General features: G+C 39.5%; 1 protein-coding gene across 1 annotated transcript in view; it reads left to right on the forward strand.

Annotated features, from left to right (window-relative positions):
- SPHKAP (SPHK1 interactor, AKAP domain containing) overlaps window positions 1–21,987 on the forward strand; it is a 98,655-nt gene that overhangs the window by 50,491 nt on the left and 26,177 nt on the right. The window contains exons 3-6 of the mRNA XM_032637759.1: window positions 7,324–7,383; window positions 9,358–9,492; window positions 13,590–13,845; window positions 15,775–19,540. Of these exons, the coding sequence (XP_032493650.1) occupies window positions 7,324–7,383; window positions 9,358–9,492; window positions 13,590–13,845; window positions 15,775–19,540 (4,217 nt within the window). The remainder of the gene's footprint in view (window positions 1–7,323; window positions 7,384–9,357; window positions 9,493–13,589; window positions 13,846–15,774; window positions 19,541–21,987) is intronic.

Raw genomic sequence — 21,987 nt, forward strand, 5'->3', positions numbered from 1 at the left:
CATCACCAGTTCTTTTTCTGTGGGTCAATTCAAAGAGTCAAACATGAATTTTTTACGTTACGTATAGTATTGTTTTTGTTTGACTTAATTTGTATTGAAATAAAACCATTAAATACAGTTAACTTACAAAAGTTATGAATTACAATCCACTTAAAATTATTGTTTCTTATTTTAATAAGGTTTAAGGTTAACCTCTTTCTCATAGTAGTTTTTTACCAAAATATATCTTATATCACTAATAAACCGTCACAGTAAAATTTTATTTTTAAACAGGTCTACGTGGTCCTCCATTTATGAAACTAGACTTATAGGTAAAATAAACAATTGAGATTACTTGACTAAATAATCTATAAAAACTAAACAGAGAAAACAATGTATTGCCTACAAACATTAAAATGTTAACTATTTATGAATACCTTTGAAGAATATTTTATTAGATTATTTAAAAGTCAAAATTATAAAGTGGCATCATTTTCTCAGTGATTCTTATTCCTATAACATTTCTTTTTAAAACCATAATAATGACAGAAGAGAGGCTTTGAACTTAAAAGTTATGGACAACCACAAAATTAGCCTTTAGGCAAGAAAAGAGATGTTTGTGTTCTCTCAGTGATGATGTGTTTTTATCATCTGCTACGGCTGAATATGTTTGCAGATGCTCTAAACAAGGGCGTGTGCAGACACAGAGTAGAATGTACTTTATATGAGGAGAAAGGAGCTCTCAGTCCAAGAAAAACGTTAATATCTTTTATGTGTATTTATTACCAATTATGGTTCTCAACTTTTTGCCTATTTCTATTTTTTTAGCAAATCCTTATTCATGGGATAAAGAAGCCAATCTAAGCACTTTAAATAATATCAATAGCTGGATTAATATTAGCCCAGTTAATTATCCGATAACTTCTCTATTTAATCCCTTGCATACTTGCTGGAAGAAAACTATGTAATAAATAAGGAAAATATTTATTTAAAATAACTTATTACTTATGTAATAAAATTATTACACCTATCACCTGTGACAGTGCTTTCACTTCATTCATGCATGTACATTTATCAGCAAGGATTTATTGAGCATCTATCAAGTGCCAAGCTATGCTAAGCACTAAGAATACAGTAATGACCAGGACCTGCCCTCATGAGCTAATAATCCAGTCAAGGCTGAAGGAAATGAACTGTGTTTAAAAGCAAAGGTAATTAAACAAACATGCCTACCTTAAAAAAAATCTTTCCCTGTATCATTTGACATATTTGGATTTGCACATTCAGGCATTTTACAGTTAACTCAATAACATCACTCCAGACTGAGACAAAGAGTCAACACAGAGTAGTGACATCTTATTCCTAATTGGCTGATGTCTCAGACATACAGCCTCAACCTCCCTGCCCACAGTGCTCTTTCCAGACCCTGAGGGACCCCTTTCAATACTCAGCCCATTAAACCTTAATGAATAATGTCCCAGGCTTTAATATTTTAATCACACATAACACTCACCCTAAGCCTCTAGAAATTTTAACTTCCCATTACCAAGTTTCCTTATATCCTCCTGTAATAACATGGAAGCGACCTTGTTTGTAAGAAAGGAAATACCTAACTCTAACCCACAGGTCTCCCTCAATTCTTACTGCACAGGAATTGTATCACAAAATTATGACTTCCTCTTTCATTTGACTCTTTTAAAAAAGTCTGCTATTATTACCAGAGTCTTTTATTGTGCAGAAAGAAAGGCATTTTGTCCACCCACTTTGATCTCACTCTGGAGTTTCTCAAGGAAGCTTCTCTCGCCTTGGACTTCACAGGCTCTGTCTTCTCCCTCTACTCAGCCTGTGCTTAAAACAGAGCCTCTTAGCATTACTCAACAGGTGCTGATCAGGGGAAAACCATCCATGCACTGTTTGTGTCATTTTCCCTCTTCTGCTTTTAAATGTGTCCTGCCTGCCTTCCAAGCTTACTTCAAATCCAGCTTCTCTGAGATGCCATTTGTGATGGGTCCCCTTTTCCCAACTTCCTTTACCAGCACACAGGCCTGTTACTTCTGTAACACTTCATGTTCATCGTGTTAGGGATGTGTTCTGCTTTCAGCAGACCAAAACTCCCTGAGAGAAAGAAAAATACTTGTTTGTCTTCTCGGCACCTGACACCAAGCCATAAACCTCGGAGATGTAGAGCACGTAGTCCCCTCATCAACCTACACAACCGCTACCCCATACCCACCATTCCCCAGCCCTTCTGGACAGAGTCTTGTCTTATACTCTCCACTTCAGCAACGGAAGATGGCTAAATCTCAAGTAAACAGCCCACGGTCATAGAGGGTGAGCATAAGCTAAGAGGGTTCTCATCACAGAGAACATTTCACCATGAAGTGCACTTACTGTAAAACTATCAAAGCTTAAAATTTAGGACCTTGGTTGCATAGAACCCACTCCCAGGTACTCACATGGTTGTATGTTTGTGTGATTTTCAAAGTGAAGACATTCTAACTGCAATTGTCTCCTTCCATTCAGACTCTCACTACATCTTATCTCTTCTCGTGTGGAGGGTCATCAGAGTGACCACAGACATGTGTGTGGTCTAGCTTAAGGGAAATGAGTAGATTAGTGTTTACATGAGATATATTTATGTTGCTTGAGATCACTTTCATGTACAGTTAAGTGACTGCTAGCCATCCACATGTAGGAATGGCTTCCTGAATGCCCCCATCATGGACTCAGCCAGACATTGCTGCTTGAAGATTTTAGATCAGAGACAGTTTCACAATATGAGGTGTCCTACCATCCCCAATACCAGAAACATAAAATAGTGAAAAGAAAACAAGGTTTATGTGCCAGAAGCTAGTCTGTGGAGAACTCTTCCAGTCACCAAACATGTAAAATTATAAATACAAGACGGGGTTCTCTTTGGTGCCTAGAAAACACAGAAGTCCTTTCCTGGTGGGAAATTGGATAATACAGCATTGAAAATTATAAATGAACCATGAACTATTTTTTTCTTTTTTAACAGGAATCAAACAAAAGAGAATTTATCCAAATTTTTATGTTTGTAGAGCACAAACTTGTAATGGTATTAAAATGAATGAATATATAACAAGCCATATAGGAAAGAAATTATGTAGTGGTTTCTCACTAAATTTGACAACACCTGGAAAATGTATAAGATATTATCAATAAAAGTTTGCGAAGTTGAAAAAACTTAAATCAACAGTATTAAAGACTGAATTATCTTTCGATCCTCTTTAGAGAAAATGATGTAGTAAAACTGCTTTTATATGAAGAGATGATCAGAGTATGGGGCCAAAAATGTAGAGAAAAAGGATCATGGAGGTGCACTGGGCAGTTTACTAATTAAAATATCATTTTTCTGAAAGCTCTCATGTTTGTGGTATTTGTCAGTCTTTTTTTATTTTTATTTTTTAATTAAATTTTTATTGGAGTATAGTTGCTTTACAATTTTTTTAACATTTTTATTGGAGTATAATTGCTTTACAATGGTGTGTTAGTTTCTGTTTTATACTGAAGTGAATCTGTTATACATATACATATATCCACATATCTCTTCCCTCTTGCGTCTCCCTCCCACCCTCCCTATCCTACCCCTCTAGCTGGTCACAAAGCACCGAGCTGATCTCCCTGTGCTATGCGACTGCTTCCCACTAGCTGTTTTACATCTGGTAGTGTATATATGTCCATTCCACTCTCTCACTTCATCCCAGCTTACCCTTCCCCCTCCCTGTTTCCTCAAGTCCATTTTCTAGTAGGTCTGTGTGTTTATTCCCGTCTTGCCCCTAGGTTCTTCGTGACTTTTTTTTTTTTTTTTAGATTCCATATATATGTGTTAGCATATGGTATTTGTTTTTCTCCTTCTGACTTACTTCAATCTTTTTGACAGACTCTAGGTCCATCCACCTCACTACAAATAACTCAATTTCGTTCCGTTTTATGGCTGAGTAATATTCCATTGTATACATGTGCCGCATCTTCTTTATCCATTCATCTGTCGATGGACACTTAGGTTGATTCCATGTCCTGGCTATTGTAAATAGAGCTGCAATGAACATTTTGATACATGACTCTTTTTGAATTATGGTTTTCTCAGGGTATATGCCCAGTAGTGGGATTGCTCGGTCATATGGTAGTTCTATTTTTAGTTTTTTAAGGAACCTCCAAACTGTTCTCCACAGTGGCTGTATCGATTTACATTCCCACCAACAGTGTATGAGGGTTCCCTTTTCTCCACACCCTCTCCAGCATTTATTGTTTGTAGATTTTTTGATGATGGCCATTCTGACTGGTGTGAGGTGACATCACATTGTAGTTTTGATTTGCGTTTCTCTAATGATTAATGGTGTTGAGCGTTCTTTCATGTGTTTGTTGGCAATCTGTATATCTTCTTTGGAGAAATGTCTATTTAGGTCTTCTGCCCATTTTTGGACTGGGTTGTTTGTTTTTTTGTTATTGAGCTGCATGAGCTGCTTGTAAATTTTGGAGATTAAGCCTTTGTCAGTTGCTTCACTGGCAAATATTTTCTCCCATTTTGAGGGTTGTCTTTTGGTCTTGTTTATGGTTTCCTTTGCTGCGCAAAACTTTTAAGTTTCATTAGGTCCCATTTGTTTATTTTTGTTTTTATTTCCATTACTTTAGGGGGTGGGTCCAAAAGGATCTTGCTGTGATTTATGTCATAGAGTGTTCTGCCTATGTTTTCCTCTAAGAGTTTGATAGTGTCTGGCCTTACATTTAGGCCTTTAATCCATTTTGAGTTTATTTTTGTGTATGGTGTTAGGGAGTGTTCTAATTTCATTCTTTTACATGTAACTGTCCAGTTTTCCCAGCACCACTTATTGAAGAGGTTGTCTTTTCTCCATTGTATATTCTTGCCTCCTTTATCAAAGATAAGGTGACCATATGTGTGTGGGTTTATCTCTGGGCTTTCTATTGTCAGTCTTTTTAAATTTGAGTTTTTTGTGATTTCTTTTCTCCTTCTAAATAAATAAATATTCACTTTCACATCTAATTTTAAATTTCATCATTCTTTTTCTAAAAGAAGGTCTCCTAAAATTGGATGTACATCAGGCCCTAAAAACCTCCCCTACCACAGAGCTGCAGAAATATATACAGACTAAATATAAGCAAGTGGTTGGTTTATGTCTTGCTTTGTTTTGGTCTTGGCCCAGCTAGCAAGTATGGATGGTTTCCTCTGAATATAGGTAGAGTTTCACATTGTAGCAGAAAATTAATGAAAAAATTGTTCATCTTCAGAAACTAAAGACAATATTGGAGGGCAGATAAATGGTTGTTATAGATGCTTTTCTTTGGTCTCTCTGCTTTGCCCTCTCCCACTGGGAAATAAGATAATAGAGCTTTGTGATGCCCAGGGGCCAGTAATGCAACTTTCTTTAAGGTGAATGGAAAATTGTCTAATCAATTCAATAACTGTCATCCCAGCTGCATATGAAGAAAAGTCCCTGAGTACTAATGGATATTGAACCAATTTTCCAAGGGCAAAGTAACTATCATTATATGAATATTCTCAAACTCCTCTAGATCATGAACCCCTTCCAAGCATCACCTACTATTTATGCTTCCATTTGCATTGTCTGCAAAAGGACTCAGCCTGAATCTTCCCTGTTTACCCATCTTATTAACCCAAAAGAAGAGAACCTCTGAATGAGAGTGAGGGTGGCATTTCATGCCCTTCCTTGCCCCAAATGCCCATCGAGTTATTCTTAAGAAGAAATACTGTAGGATGCACTGCAAAGATATTTTGAGCCCAGAAAACTTGAAGAAATCTCCCAATACTTGGGATAAAGACAGTAGAGATCTTTACACTTCAGCAGTATATAACCATTTTAGTTTTTAAGGCCTTTCCCAAAATCTTTCAATTATAGTTCTTTTTCCCTCAAAAAGAAAAAGAATGGACTCTAAGAAACTATGACCTCAAACGACTAACTGAAATCAGAAACCCCCATATGCTTGCAGGCATCTACTTAAGTCCAAACGTCTGACTAAATACCCAGATAATTAATGTTCTCATCCAGTTTTGTATGATCAAATCGACATGTTAGGAATAAAAACCTTTGAATGATTTTTAGTAAAATATTGTAAAACTTCATTTGCATGACTTCATTTAACATGAACCTTCCAAGACCTTATTTCTAACACTTTTCTTTCTCCAGGACTTTGCTGCAACCAGACTCTCTCCCTGCTTCTTTACAGGGCATTGCTCTTTCCTACCTCCAAATATTACTCATACTATCTGACCTCCCAGGGACGTCAGTCTCTTTCCTTACCCACCAAAATCCTATTCATCTCTCAATAACGTATCTCGTCTCTTTGCAAATTTTCTTAAAATTTTCTTCTCACCGTTCCCATCTGAATGCCCATGGTGGTTTGTTTAATCTATGTGATGTGTTTAAATTGTACAATTCTTTTACTGTTGCTCTGAATTATTATTTAATCTTGTAGCTGTTGCTTTCATACTCTTACTTATTCAAACACTTAATTAAGATAGCTACAGAAGAGGTAAACTCTACAACAAGATGAAATACATTAAAATTAACTAAAACAATGAGACAGAGAAATCCATTGGTCGTACATGATATGAAAAGTGGTGGAGAAAGGGAGCAGGAAATAAGAGGAAAGAGGGAAACAGCAAGTAGTGTTTGTTGCAATTATAAACAGAGGTTGAGAGTATTACAAATCTTTTTCCTATTTCATGAGATTTGACAACACTTTATAAACCTGAAGATTTTCTTGGGACTGTTACACTGGTTCCATACAAAGGGGCTTTGTTTTGTTTGTTGGGCCATGAAAGACGGAGGGCATTTGGTGGGATCAGTTGGAACTATGAGTAGGAATTGGGTGCAGACGCCCAAAGGTAAGATGGCTGTTTCTAGGCCAGATCGACTACACAAGATATGTACGACTCTCTAATCATTTGCCCCAAACTAATTCCTGCTTTCTTCAGAAATGACTGTCATGGGACTTCCCTGGTGGCACAGTGGTTGAGAATCTGCCTGCTAATGCAGGGGACACGGGTTCGAGCTCTGGTCTGGGAGGATCTCACATGCTGCGGAGCAACTAGGCTCGTGAGCCACAACTACTGAGCCTGAGCGTCTGGAGCCTGTGCTCTGCAACAAAAGAGGCCGCCATAGTGAGAGGCCCGCGCACCGCGATGAAGAGTGGCCTCCTTCTGTGCTCTCGCACAGAAACGAAGATGCAGCACAGCAAAAATTAATTAATTAATTAATAAACTCCTACCCCCAACATCTTTTTTAAAAAAATGACTGTCATGTTTTTCACTTAATTGACAATATTTGCCCTCTTTCCCAGGTCTGCTTTGTGAACCTGGATGTGAACAAGGATGCATGCAGTACAGAGCACCTGCAGCAGGTAGCACTGGGAACTGGGCTCTCTGGGAACTCACTTCAAGGACTGGCTGTACTGATGAGAGAACTAACATGACTCCACTTAAATGATGCTCACTTTGTAGGAGACTCTTTAATTAGGTGGTTTCATCACAGCCCATCTCCCTGACCCCTTTCCTGTCACTTTCCTACACAGCTTGCCCTCCTTATATTTGTGAAACTTGCTTTCCCCAGTAGACAGATGCTTTCTCCTGCCTGCCAGGGCCTAGGAGTGGCTTTTTTACTCTCTCCTTCTCCACTCTCAAACACTCTGTCTGTGATGACTTTTCCAAGGTTTTTGCAAAACCCGCTTGATACCAGCTAGCTCTTCCCTCTGCTTTGTCCTTCCTGCTGCTTTCATCAAATGTTTTATATCTAACCTCAGTTTCCTAGCCCTACACTCATCTGGGACTCAAACTTTTTGCACTCTGCGGCAGCTAAATGTTCCAAGCTCATCCAAGGTGTTAAGATCCTGATGTAAATCCTTGACAACATGCGACACCTTGAAGGCCCACTCAATCCTTCGGAACTAGAGCCTGTGGTTACAGTGGGAAGGATTCATTCCCAAAGCTGAAGGTGGTTTGATTTCACTATTTGGTGTAACACTCTTTAACGAATAAAAGCACACCATTGGCCACCTGATTATCACACTATGGTAGACCTGCAGTTACTCAGTTACTCCCGCAATGTTCTCTTCTTGACGATGCTGCACCTGAAGTTCTCCAGCTCAATTGCCCATACAGATTCTTTATTATTTGACTTCCACCGAGCTCCAAAATACCACTCATCAGTGTAGTACTGGAGAGATCTTCAAAAGAAATTGTACATATAATTTCATTTGATGGAATTATGGTGCAGGGTACATCAAAGAGAGAGCAGGAAGGACCAAAGCAATTGACATCTTAAGAACTGTGTTTCCACCAAACCTTATGACATAGAAAAGACGCATTATAACTGAACAGCATTTTTTCCTACTCATTTCTCTGATTAATGTGATCTTCATGAAAACAAAACTGTTTCAGCAGTGATCTTTGGCACAGCTATTACAGTATTTAAATATGCAAATAGATTACAGATATTAATTTTTAAATATATGTGAAATGGAAATTTGGTAATATTACGGAAATCACGTTTTTAGAATCTATAAAATGCATATGTAGATGTGTATTTCTAATTAATCTGTGCTGTGTATGAATCTCTTAGTATTCCCTGCTTGTGTTCTCAGGTTTTGATATTCTTTTGTTTGATATGTAAAAGAAAATTAAGTATATATGTCTACCACAATAAAAGACTAAAGCAAAGAGAAAAAAAAAGAACATTGTATTTAACGAACTTAGGTGTGATTTGAGACCACCATCTGCTATGCCTAAGGGTACACCTAAACTGAATAAACTACATAAAGGTGTTCAAGGAACTCATCTCATCTTCTCTGGATCTGAGGCTACTTATGAGTGAAAGGAAAGTAATAGTGGTACAATCCATATAGGGGTGTTGCAGTGATTGAAGACAGTAGTGTAACATATGTACAGTCCTTAATGGTGCCTTGTAATCAATACATACAGAAAAATCAATATTAGTAATTATTTTATTATTAATATTATTGTTGACTTTATTAGAACACATCATTATTAGTTCACGGGTTTCTTATTCAAGGATTTAAAGGAAAAAAGTTCCCAACTATCATGTATAACTGTGGTGTCACAATAATCATTAAGTGTTTACTTCGGAAAACTTAGAAGTAAAAATGTTTAAATCTTTATGTTTAGGAAATTTTCTATTCCCATCTAAACCTTATGCTTCAATTTTATACAATCTCTTCTAGTAATAATCTTAATAGATTAAGTAATCTAGATTATGAATTGTTACTGAGTATATTATTTTTGCAAGTAAAATAATTTTGGGGTAGTATTTTAGAAATGAAAATAAAACATCTAAGCTAATAAAGATTCTTGTTCTACAGAAATTGGTCAATGTCTCACCAGATCTTCCAAAACTTATAAGCTCCATGAACGTCCAAAAGCCAAAAGAAAATGAAATTGTCCTCCTAAGTGGGTTAACATCTGGAAATCTCCAGGCAGATTTTGAAGTTTCGCAGGTAAGAAATATAAGCTCTTGATAACCTATTCACTAGTAATAAGTTATCTGTGGTCAGCTCTTGACACAAATCAGTACAAGGCCCAAATAGATGCTATACATAGACTCCCATAGCATAAGAATCAAAAATGTCCTTGTATTCAAGAATAGGCTTTACTTGTATTTCTCTTAAATATTGCCCCTCATAGCTTGACAGAGTTTCCCTTACATCAACTCCTGACATGTGTTATCTTCTCAAGTTTATGGTGCTGAGTTGCACTTAAACTAAAGCAGACACACTAGGCATTGGTTGGTTAGCTTGGTTTTCTACAAATCTACCGGATAATCAAAAACAGAATTGTCTTCTGTTTCAGGAACAATAGCCAAATTCTAATTCATACCTTGTGGTCCTAGAATCGCACAATTTCTTCTTTCCGGATACTATTTATTTCTTAGGATATATCAAACCAGCCAAGCTAATAAATATACGATAGGGCTTCCCTGGTGGCGCAGTGGTTGAGAGTCTGCCTGCCGATGCAGGGGATGCGGGTTCGTGCCCCTGTCCGGGAGGATCCCACATGCCGCGGAGCGGCTGGGCCCGTGAGCCATGGCCACTGAGCCTGCACGTCCAGAGCCTGTGCTCCGCAGAGGGAGAGGCCACAACAGTGAGACGCCCGCGTACCGCAAAAAAAAACAAAAAAGGATAGCAGCCCCAAAGATGGAAATGGAGTTTCCTAGGCCCAAAAATGAAGTTCCCAGAATAAAAGATTACTGAAAATAAAGTAGAATTTAAAATACTATTATTATCATTCAATCTACTAATGTTCATTATTATTAGATATATCATTATAACACTGAAGAAAACTTTAAAATTTTAAATTGTTTAACCAATTTACAGAAAAACACATAAAAGATTTCTAAAGACATACTGTATAAAAGATCGCAAATTTTCTCAAATAAGATATGTTGATAGTGATAGCTCCAGTTTAAAATAATGAGCATGTGTTTTCCTCTGACAAATTTCTCTTCCTTGTGTTTTAGTTTTGCTGGAACGTTTTTAAATCTTCTTTTATTCTTTAATCCTTCAAAATATCAAAAAATTCAGAGGTCCACCCACTTTTTCTTGCCGTACTCCAGATACTTAATGAAAATCTACACACGGCCTGTTACAATTTGCTCATCAAGCCTAGAACAAAATTCTTCCCCGTCAATCTAATGACACATTTCCTTAGTGAGAAAATGAATTGTTGGAAAAGAGAATAAACAGCTCTAAGTATCCTCTCTTTGTACTAGGCAAAACCATGATAACCAAAATCAATTCTCAAAGCTTAGTTTTAAGAGTGGTTTCGGCACCAGGCCTGTCAGTAACGATTTCTAATTAAACTCTCCATGAGGAGAGTTGGAAAGAACACAGGAATTGGAGTCCAGCAGACCTGGATTGCATTGTTGGCTCTTCCACGTTATATTTCTGTGACTTTGAAAGGATCGGTCAGCCTTTCTGTGCTTCTGATTTCTCATCTGTAACAGAGCAGTAGCGACAGACACCTCATAGAAAATTGTTTGCATTAAAGGTCATAAGGTATGCAGACACCTAGTAGACTATCATAAAAGTTATATAATAATATCCCCCATTATTTTACAGGCTCCATTGTTTGCCATCATTTACCTAAGCCTCTCAGGATGGTTATTTACTTTCAAGAAGATTGTAAAGAAAATACATTTTCTTCCTAAGGGTACCACAGCGGTGTAACATTGAATGTTTAATAACAACCTCCTTTCCCTAAGCCTGTCTTGAAGTATTATTTAACTGCTCATATCGCTTTCTTAACATTTCTTTTGATTCCTACCCCATTTCACTTTGTTATTTATATTTAGGCTAAATGATAGGAAATGACAATATGCAATAATCTTGACCTGCAAATCTGACAACTTCTTACGGTTCAACTTTATTTTTATTCATGTCTGATCTACTGGGAGTATGTTATGCTCCAACCCCTAGAGTAATTATTTGATTCATGTTTGTATCTTCCAGCATACCTTGCATATAATAGGCACTCAGAAAGTATCTATCTATCAAATTTCACTTTAGTATATTATGTCTGAATTCAGTGGAAAGAAAATTAATCAAGCCAGCTCTCATTACTCTATAGCAGTGGGTCCTCACCATTTAGGGGAGCACAGATCCTTCGTGAATTTCATAAAAGATATAGACCAATACTTCTCAAATGTTAATGCATGTTGGAATCACCAAAAGATTCCTTGAAAATGCAAATTCTGATTTAGTAGGTCTGGGGTGGAGTCTGAGATTATACATTTGTAACAAGCTCCCATGTGATGCTGAGGCTGCTAGTACAAAACTCACACTTTGAAAAGCAAGATTATGGACCACCTTCCTTGAGAACAGACCTAATCACATAAGCACAGAGATAAATCCTATTTCTGAGCCCCCTAGGGATCCCTGGACCCTTAGAGAACTACTGAATTTTTCATTTTATAATCATCTGTCCTAGAATTACTCTAATTATAATATGCAATCAAAGAGATTGATAAATGATATTTATGTCAGAAAAAGATAAACTCCAGAAATACAGTATAAATGTCTATGTGTATGTGTTCCTCTCCATATACACATCCTCACCACTCACACACACACATACATTCAGACTCAAGGATTCTAAAATGTCAGGTTAACTAGGATGAGACCTAAGTAACTCCAACCACAGTCAGCATGTTTTAAATAATCCCGTTTAGGACATAAAATATTTCCAAACATTTTGAATTCCATTTGAGATAAGTTTATTTCGCTTCCCTTTGTCCACTAACTGTTGTTTCCATTCAAATAATTTTCTCTTAAAAATTACTATAAATAAGCATATTGTTCCTCTTACAAGATTGTTTTCATTTTTGTAATGCACAAGATATGTCTGTGATTTACTAGTAATCTGTGCGTGGGCAATCAAAACTTTTTTTTACTGCTATTCTAATGAATAATACTATGACGAGTGAAAATGTGTAGCAGAGAATAGGGAGACAGTCTGTAACCCTGGAACTGAACAGAATTAACAGATCTCGGTGGGACACCAGCCAATGATTTGACCTCCTTCACTGCTGTCCCCATATGCCCATCCTTTAGACAGAATTCGTTCACTTCCAGGGGATTTCTTTAAATCTCATTTTGGCTACTTCTTCAAACGAACAATACAAATTATAAAGTTTAACTGTAATTGAGAAAATACTCCTTATCCGTCTGAAGTACTGGCAGAGGTTGTATTGAATATCACCAAGGCAGAAAAAGATACTGATCTGAGAACCTGGGATTCAATTTAATCAAGAGGGGTGCCCAAGACAGCCTGAACTTTCCCCTCAGCTTGGTTAAACTTTAGACAGCCTTCCTCCTGACTTCAGGCCCTAAACCTCCCTTTTCTCAGAACATTTACTTTAGAAAAGATCGTTATAAATTGTTTCTCTGCCCCATTGAGATGTAAATTGCTTTAAAAGCCTTTTGCCAATTTTACAACCCAAGAATGTCTTTCTGAAGGATCTAGGACCCATCTCTTTGAAATGTAACCATCAGCGAAGCTAGTGTTCCTGTCTCTGTGGAAGGGTGGGAGCCTGACTTCCGCGGGCACTTTGCTCCAATTTGCAAGACTACCTCCAGCCAAGAAGATACAAGAAAGTTTACTTTTCCTTACCAAACGCAGATGGATGTCAATCCTCCTATGCTAGCTCTTAAATACCCAATTGCCTTTTGTTTCAGTGGAGCTGTGGTCCAGCTCTGTTCTGGCCTCTCTCTCCTATTTTAATAACTTTGAGTAAGGTCTTCAGTGCCTGGTAAATGTGGCCCAGGGCAATTTTTGCTTTGACAGGAGAGAACAAAAATATGTGATATAATTAGTCTATTTTCCACTAAGTCAAACTTTCTCCTGGGTACCCTGTGTTCCCCAAGCACCACTTGAATTTTTTTCAAGCAGTTCATCAATAAAAGCCCAGAAAATATTCCAAATATTTTAAAGGTCCCCGTTCCTTCTAACAGGAGAGATTGATAGAAGAAGAAAGGTCAGAGGGAATGGTTTTATATTTTCTCTTTTAACAAATGCCTTTTTCTCTCTCTGCTTTTAGTGTCCTTGGTCGTCAGATATCTGCTTGGTCCAGTGTGCAAGAGGGAACAGACCAAACAGTACCAATTGCATCATCTTTGAAATCAACAAATTTTTGATTGGTCTGGAACTGGTGCAGGAGCGGCAGCTCCACCTGGAAACAAACATCTTAAAAGTGGAGGATGACACAAACTGTTCCTTGTCTTCAATTGAAGAAGACTTTCTTACCGCATCCGAGCACTTGGAGGAGGAAAGCGATGTGGAAGAATATAGGAACGGTGAGAACTTTCCAATAAAACGAATGTGCATCCTGAAATTAGTCACCCTATAAAAATGTCTGGGTTAAATTTCAGAAAAGTTTCAGGCCACATCAGTTTGGCTGACACATCACAACCTTCACTTAAGGAGTTTAAAGAGGGAGAGAGAGTAAGAAAACACTAGTGGGGATGCTGACGGAGGCACTTTAACAGATTTAATGGTTAGATGGCCCCATTCTCCCTAAAGATGCCTTAGGGATGCTGAAGGAAATCTATGTGTTTTAAAACAAAATCCTCCTGCCTGCCAAGAGATGGAGACTATCACTTGGAGGAAAGTTAACGTCCCTAAATTTTCCATTAAAGCCATGTATTAGTTGAAACTGAGTTAGATTGACCTGAATCATAGCACTGCCTCTTTGAGGCTGTGAGACCTGGGGTCAGTTATCCAGTCTTTTTGAGCCCCAGTTTCCTTGTCCACAATTTGGGAGTATAGCAGTGCTCTTAGCACTATTATATTTAACCATATGTTTGTTATATATATATATCATTTAACCATACATATTTATTATATTTAACTATTATTGTTGTCAGTACAGAAGGAAATAACCCAGGAAAGTGCTTAGCTTTCATTTATTCATTCTTTTTTTTAATTGCTTTACAGTGTTGTGTTAGTTTCTGCTGTACAATGAAATGAATCAGCTATATGTATACACGTGTACCCTCCCTTTTGGACCTCCCTCCCACCCACCCCATCCCACTCATCTAGGTGGTCACAGAGCACCGAGCTGAGCTCCCTGTGCTTTATAGCATGTTCCCACTAGCTAGCTACTTTACACATGGTAGTGTAATATGTCAATCCTAATCTCTCAATTCGTCCTACCCTCCCCTTCCCCTCCGTGTCCACAGGTCCGTTCTCTACGTCTACGTCTGTAGCTCAGTGAACAATGGGTTACTCTTCCCCACAGAGGAAGGGATACCCCATATGCTGTTTCCACTGTCCTTGGGGCAAATCCTGTGCCAACTTTAGAATAACTCTTTCAACAAGGCCATGATTTAGGTGACCTGAACGTCCTCCCTTCTCCTCCTGTACCCACTGGGAAACTTCAAGACACAATTGTCTGTGTTACTTTCTCCCTGAAACATGGTGACCAGCCCTCAGCTCCCAAATGCCCTCCCGCACTCTAGCTAGCACTTGCATTTGTACCCCGCATTGAAGGCCACTTCGTTGAGTGGCAGTCCACAATGAAACTCAAAAGATTTTTCGGATTCATTTTCTTAAAGAAACATTCAAAATGCTATTTAAAAAAAATAAAGATACCTGATTCTGTAAATCATCTTTAGGAATTAAATGTTATTTTAGACTCATGGAAACCTGCTATCTAAAATGTAATCGCAGGTATATTATACAGCACTTAAAAGAAACAAGCTATTCATGAAAAGATAGGAAGGAAAATTAAATGCATATTAGTAAATGAAATAAGCCAATCTGAAAAACCTGTATTCTAGAAAAAGCAAAACCACGGATACAGTAAAAAAGATCAGTGGTTGCCAGGAGTTTGGCAAGGGTGCAGATGGTAGTCAAAGGGATGAATCGCTGGAGCACAGAGGATTTTTTGGCCAGTGAAACCAGTACAACACCGTAATGATGGATGTATGCCATTATACATGTCTAAACCCATAGAACGTACAGCAGCAAGAATGAACCCTAAGGTAACTGTGGACTCTGGGTGATTCTGATGTGTTATTATGGGTTTTTCAGTTGTAACAAATGTACCACTCTTGCGGGAGGAGCTCAAAATAGAGAAATCTACACACGTGTGGAGGCAGGGGATATATGAGAAATCTCTGTGTATTGTCTCAATTTTAACCTAAAACTGCTCTTTAAAAAATGAAGTCTTAAAAAAGAAAATAAATACAAAATAATAGTGGCCCTCATTTTCTCTTCACTAGGTTATGAAAATATAAATGTCTCAGACAATGCTTTGGAAAATAAAAAGCCAAAGGAAGCCACTCGGGAGGAATGGAATTACAAAAAGGAAAAGTTACTTTATGCTTTGGAAGATAAATATGTTAGCAAATATCATACACCATTGATTAAAACAGAAGGATCTCTGGGAAAAGTGGCAGAAGATACAAGTTTGCAGAGTCTAGATCCCTCAACCAAGCCATCAGAGTGGAAAGGTGAAGTTGTGGGAAATGATAAGCCAACCACAAATGATTATTATTCAGAAAATTTTAAAGGTCAAGAGGGAGAATCACAGGCACTATGTATTCCAGGTAATGCTTATTTCTCAAGGATGGTTAAGAGAGATGGACCTTCTGCATGTGGTACTTTCTCTGAGCATGACAGCAGTTTAGACCCAGGAGACCATGAAGACGGCACAAACTCTATTCTTCCCATGAAAGATGGAGAAGCCACCACCGGCGAGTATGCTACGAATTTAGCAGAATCTGTGCTGCAAGATGCCTTTATTCGATTATCTCAGTCTCAGCCTACGCTACCCCAGGACTCCGCAGTCAGTGTTTCTCTGGGAAGTGCACTGCTCCCCAGTGGTTGCTCCACAGAAGATACTGTGGTCCCTCGGTCATGGAATAAACTCCCCCAAATTGTCATCTTTCAGAGTTCAGAAGGCAGCATTGCTGGTCCTGAGCCAGGTATCTCCTCACGGCCCAAGACGCAAGTCTCACTTGAGACCCCAGGCATCCCCTCTGGAGAGAACTCCAGCAAACGCCCCCAGAGTGCTCTAGAAGTAGCCTTAGCTTGTGCAGCCACTGTGATTGGAACCGTCTCCAGTCCACAGGCCACAGAGAGATTCAAAATGGAGCAAGAATCCCTGGTTTCAAACCATCCACTGGGAGGAAATGAACCGGTGCAAACTCAGTCATCTCGAGTATTCAAGGAACACTCCACCAGCAAATATTCCTTTCCATCTGCTCTGTGTGGCATGACTCAGGTGGCAAGTGCTGTCGCTGTCTGTGGCCTGGGTGATGAAGCAGGAGAGGTGAAGGGCCCTGTGGCTTCAAGTGGCTTCTTGTCTGCCGCTGAGGTTTCTGCAGCAGCCCCCCCACTTCGTGGTTCAGTGACCGGGAAGAGCATGGAGCTGGGGAATGAAGCCATCGCAGAGGCATTGCTCAAGGAGGCCACTCTGGTCTTAACAAGACCTAATGCCTACAGCAGCATTGGAGACCTCATGGACTCAATGAATAGGAGAATCACAGAAACTGTTTCAAAGCCTCAGACCTTGTGCTCAGAAAATGTCCTTGGGAATGAACTGGCACAGACCCTGTCTAATGTTATCCTGAAGCATTCCATTGATGAAGTTCACCAGAAAAATAAAACAATCGACCCCAGCGATGGCAGGCACTCATCTGAAACCCTGGACACCTTAATGGAAAGTACAAATCAGCTGCTCTTCAATGTGATATGCTTCACTTTCAAGAAGATGAGCCACCTTGTACAGCTTGGTGAATGTCCCACCATCCTTTCTAAGGAGACCATCAGAGGGAGGGAAACCGAACTAGACTCCCAGCCAGCTGATCAGGCCACTTGTCGAGCATGGACAAAAGCCACTGACTACTCCAGCAGCCATCCCCTTAGCAACATGCAGAGTCTTGTTGTCAATGATCTTGTAGATGATGAGCATCCCAGGCAAAATAGCAAGAGCCCAGAGAAGCCAGTCCTCTTCCAGAACCCCACACTGCAACCTGAAGTGTCCTGTATTCCCAGAGAGTCTGTTAAAACACCCCCCAAGGAGACATATCTGAAGGGAATGGTGGAAGAGGATACAACAAACCCTCATCAACAATCCAGTCACAATGAGAATGAATGCAGAGCCCCTTCAGAGGGAGAAATGACACCGACCGTCGGCAAGTACATCGGTTCCCAGGACGTTGAGGACAGCATCAGTCCAAATGCTCCAGAAAAGTACAATTGTGCCTCACCTCTAAACAATGAAGTTCAAGGTAACCTGTCTTTGCTAGGGAACGATTTGCTGCTTCCTGCTCAATCCCTGCCACCGGCAAAACACCCAGACATATACTGCATTGCAGACTTTGCAGAAGAATTAGCAGAGACCATTGTTTCCATGGCAACTGAAATAGCAGCGATTTGCCTTGACAACTCCAATGGAAAACAGCCCTGGTTCTGTGCATGGAAAAGAGGGAATGAGTTTCTGGTTACCCCCAACGTATCCTGCCGATCCTTGAAGAGGAAGAAAGAGAGCCAGGCCAGTGGGGCCACTGTGAGGAAACACAAGCCACCACGACTCAGCGAGATCAAGAGGAAAACAGATGAGTACCCGGAACTTAAAGAGAAGCTGATGAACAGGGTTGTGGACGAGTCGATGAACCTTGAGGACGTCCCAGATTCTGTAAACACTTTCGCAGACGAAGTGGCAGCCAAGATCGTGAACCTCACAGAGTTCTGTATGGTAGACGGTGTCTGGCAAGCCCAGAGCTATCCTCGGAGTCGGTTACTCAGTGGAGACAGGTGGAACCGGCTGAAGGCCTCCAGCTGTGAGAGCATTCCAGAGGAGGACTCTAACGCCGGGGCGTATGTGAATAGCCTGGGTTTAATGAGTACCCTAAGCCAGCCAGTTAGCAGGGCCAGCTCCGTCTCCAAGCAGTCGAGCTGTGAGAGCATCACCGATGAGTTTTCCAGGTTCATGGTGAACCAGATGGAAAATGAAGGAAGAGGGTTTGAGTTACTGCTGGATTACTACGCAGGCAGGAATGCCAGCAGTATTCTGAACTCAGCTATGCAACAGGCCTGCCGGAAAAATGACCACCTCAGTGTGAGGCCAAGCTGTCCCTCAAAGCAGTCCAGCACCGAGAGCATCACCGAGGAGTTCTACAGGTACATGTTGAGGGACATTGAACGAGAGAACAAAGACGGCGCCTCCTCCGGACGAAGCAGCCAGGACTGGACGACTGGCTTGCTGTCGCCTTCTCTGCGATCCCCGGTGTGTTACAGACAGTCATCCATGCCCAACAGCAGATCCCTGGGCGCCAGGCTGACGGTGAACGTGCCCATCAAAGCCAATTCCTTAGATGGCTTTGCTCAAAACAGCCAGCAAGATTTCCTCAGCGTACAGCAGGTCAGTAGCGCTTCCTCATCGGGTCTCTGCAAATCTGACTCTTGCTTGTATCGGAGGGGTGGGGCCGACCAGATCACAGACATGTTAATTCACGAGACGTGGGCAAACTCGATCGAAGCGCTCATGCGGAAGAACAAAATTATAGTGGACGACGCCCGGGCAGCTGATGCTGAGCCTGCTTCCGGTGGCTCTTCCTTGCAGGTGGAGAAGTGTGCGAGCAGATGGGCTTCGAGTAGAGTGCAGAGTGGGCCAGCTCTGCTTGTTCAGGAGCCTGCTGATTACCCGAGGAAAAACTCCATTACTGAAAGCAAACATCCCCCAATGTCGTCTCCAAGCAAAGCTGCGCCTCTTGCAAATCACAACAGTTTAGATTCTAGAAAGGAAACTTCCTCGTGCCAGGATGCTGTCCTTCTAAGCCACACCAGGCGATCACTTTGCTCAAGGGAAGTGCCTTTAATTCAGATTGAAATAGATCAGAGAGAAGAATGTGTTGGAGAACCTGAACACGTCCTTTCCAAACGCAGCCCCCTAGAGGAAGCAGAAGAGTGTTTGAAAGAAGAAAAGGTCCCACATGTGGCGAGGGGTGGAGACACTACTGTGAATTCCTGCCAAAACCCTAGGTGAGTCAATGACCTCTTAGACGAGATAGGGTGCATGGGACTGGAGTTTGCATCTTAATTAGTATTTATTCTAAATTTTAGGGGCTTACTGACACAAGAACTGAATTTCTGAGGTAGTAATTGACCTCCCTGGGTTACTATGCACTTATAATAGAAAGATGGAAGGTTTTTTAAATAATCTCTAAAACAAATTTGATTTATGTATACAACAGAAGAAATGAGGTATCATTCTCCCCATTACAATTAATCTCCCATAGAATGCTACCTTCTGAAATTAATTCATGGCAGTTTTCAAGCAAAATAAGAAAATTACATCAACTTGTCCATTTGAAAGCAGTTAAATGTAAATAAATTTTAATATTGGAATCTGACATTAAATATTTTGGTATCATTTTTCTCCAGGGTCTCTCAAGTTTTTCTTTTTTGTCTTATTCTAAAGGTCTTTGCAAGGACACCATGTCCCAGAGTGCTGGCCCTTTAGATGCATGGTATACCATGGTAGCATAAGTGCAAAACAACATCATCAGCCTTAGAAATTTGAGAGCTGAATCTTTTTCCAAAACATAAGGACTAAGTATTGAATATATTTTTCTTTGTGGAGCAATATAAAGAATTGTTATGAAACATGATCTCCACTAAATAACCTTGAAACCATCACTCTAAGCAATTTTGCTGATTTCTGCCTCAGTTTACTCACCTGTTGGGGGGGAATAATAGTAATAATTACATCATAAGAAGATTCTTAAGGTTTAAATAAAGAAATGTACACAAGCCCTTACCTCAGTGCCTAGGCCATTATAAACACTCAATAAATGTTTACTTTATGGTTGTTGTTGTTTGGGGTTAAGGTATATGGTTGCCTTTATTCCAGGAGATCTTTTGCCCAAGAGAAACCTGTTATGAATGGCATGAGAATTTTATTAAAACTACGGAATTCTCAGGATTTGCAAAAGGGGAAATTAGTTATATTTAGATCACATTTTCTAAGCTCAGAGTTGTTATCAGGGGATTTGACATGTCAAAATAGCTAAACATGGAACTCAATTCCCTGTGAAAGACTTCCTACCCTCTTATACACAAGAGGGAGGGACATGATACAGGCACTATTGATTGTTTGGAAGTGGGGAGGTGTCATGTCCTGAAGATATTTTTAGGCTATTCTCTGAGGGACATGTTCATAATTCTTACTAAAAACTTCATAAAATCTCAAATGATGAAATAAAAATCACATTCTTACTTTTTTGTTATTTGAAACAGAATTCAGAATTCATCATGGCAGGCCCAAATAGAAATACCTATTGTATTTTAGGCTGGCACATTTGTCCAGGTACCAAATTATATCAATTATAAAGAGCTTAAGGGTGATTTAGGATAACCCAGTTCTTGATTTGGGGGAAAATATTATCCTACTGGTGAGCAGCCATGTGTTCTTAACTCAGCCACCTTCTCTGAGATTTTTGAAAAGCAATTACCTAACTTTTTGATAATTTGAGACCACAAGGTATAAACACCAAACTGAGAATTTTGAGTATTCACATGTTGCACTCACAGACCTAACATAAATTTTTTAGAAATATATTTTATGTTGTGTATTCATTTATATTTGCTTCAAGAAAAATAATTATTCATCCAACAAATATTTGCATGCTCACCTGTGATACACACTGCCTTTGGGGCTGCAAGCACAGAAGAAAATAGAGATTTAGTGTCTGTTTCCATGGCTCCTACACACCAGTGCGAGAGACAGACAAGATGCATGGAAAAACCCTTTGGAAAAAGTGTGTGATGTAGAGTGTGATGAGAGGAGAATAAAAAGAGTAATGTGGTAGAGAGTTACCTTTTGGGGGAAGTGGCCACTTAAGACAGGATGTTGATATTTGAGACGAGACCTAAAGGAAGAGACAAAGGGTGCCGACAAAATGAAGAATTGAATCGAAGGACTTGTATCTCTAGCATTATGGTGTTCTAGCTAGAAACTAGTCCACCCACCAGAAAAAGGACGTGATAAGAAAACATATCTTTCTGAGTAGAGCTCAGAGTAGAAGAGAAAGTCCCCTGAGCATTTATAAACACAGCTTGCCTTAATGCATGTTTGGGGTTCTAATTTGCACCATCTGCATGATGTAGGAAACCACAAACTGGTAAATTACCTTAAAGCAATCTTAGGTTAACAACACTGTGAGACCTTGGCAGAGGCAAAAATAAATCTCTTGATATTTAATCCCAAGTCTCAAAGGATTTCGATAGATAATGCCTATCAAATATAGGCTCAAAACTTCAAATTTCAAGATACACAGGAATCAAGGCACTATAAGAAAGACTCACAAATATCAAAGTAGAATTAGCGTTAGCAAAGATTGCAGATGTGGGGATGCTCAGATACAGAATATAACATATTTTAAATATTTGAAAAATTAAGGTATACAAAACAGGAGTGGGAAAAACTG

Source organism: Phocoena sinus, chromosome 7 (genome assembly GCF_008692025.1).
Source record: "Phocoena sinus isolate mPhoSin1 chromosome 7, mPhoSin1.pri, whole genome shotgun sequence".
Lineage (NCBI taxonomy): Eukaryota > Metazoa > Chordata > Mammalia > Artiodactyla > Phocoenidae > Phocoena > Phocoena sinus.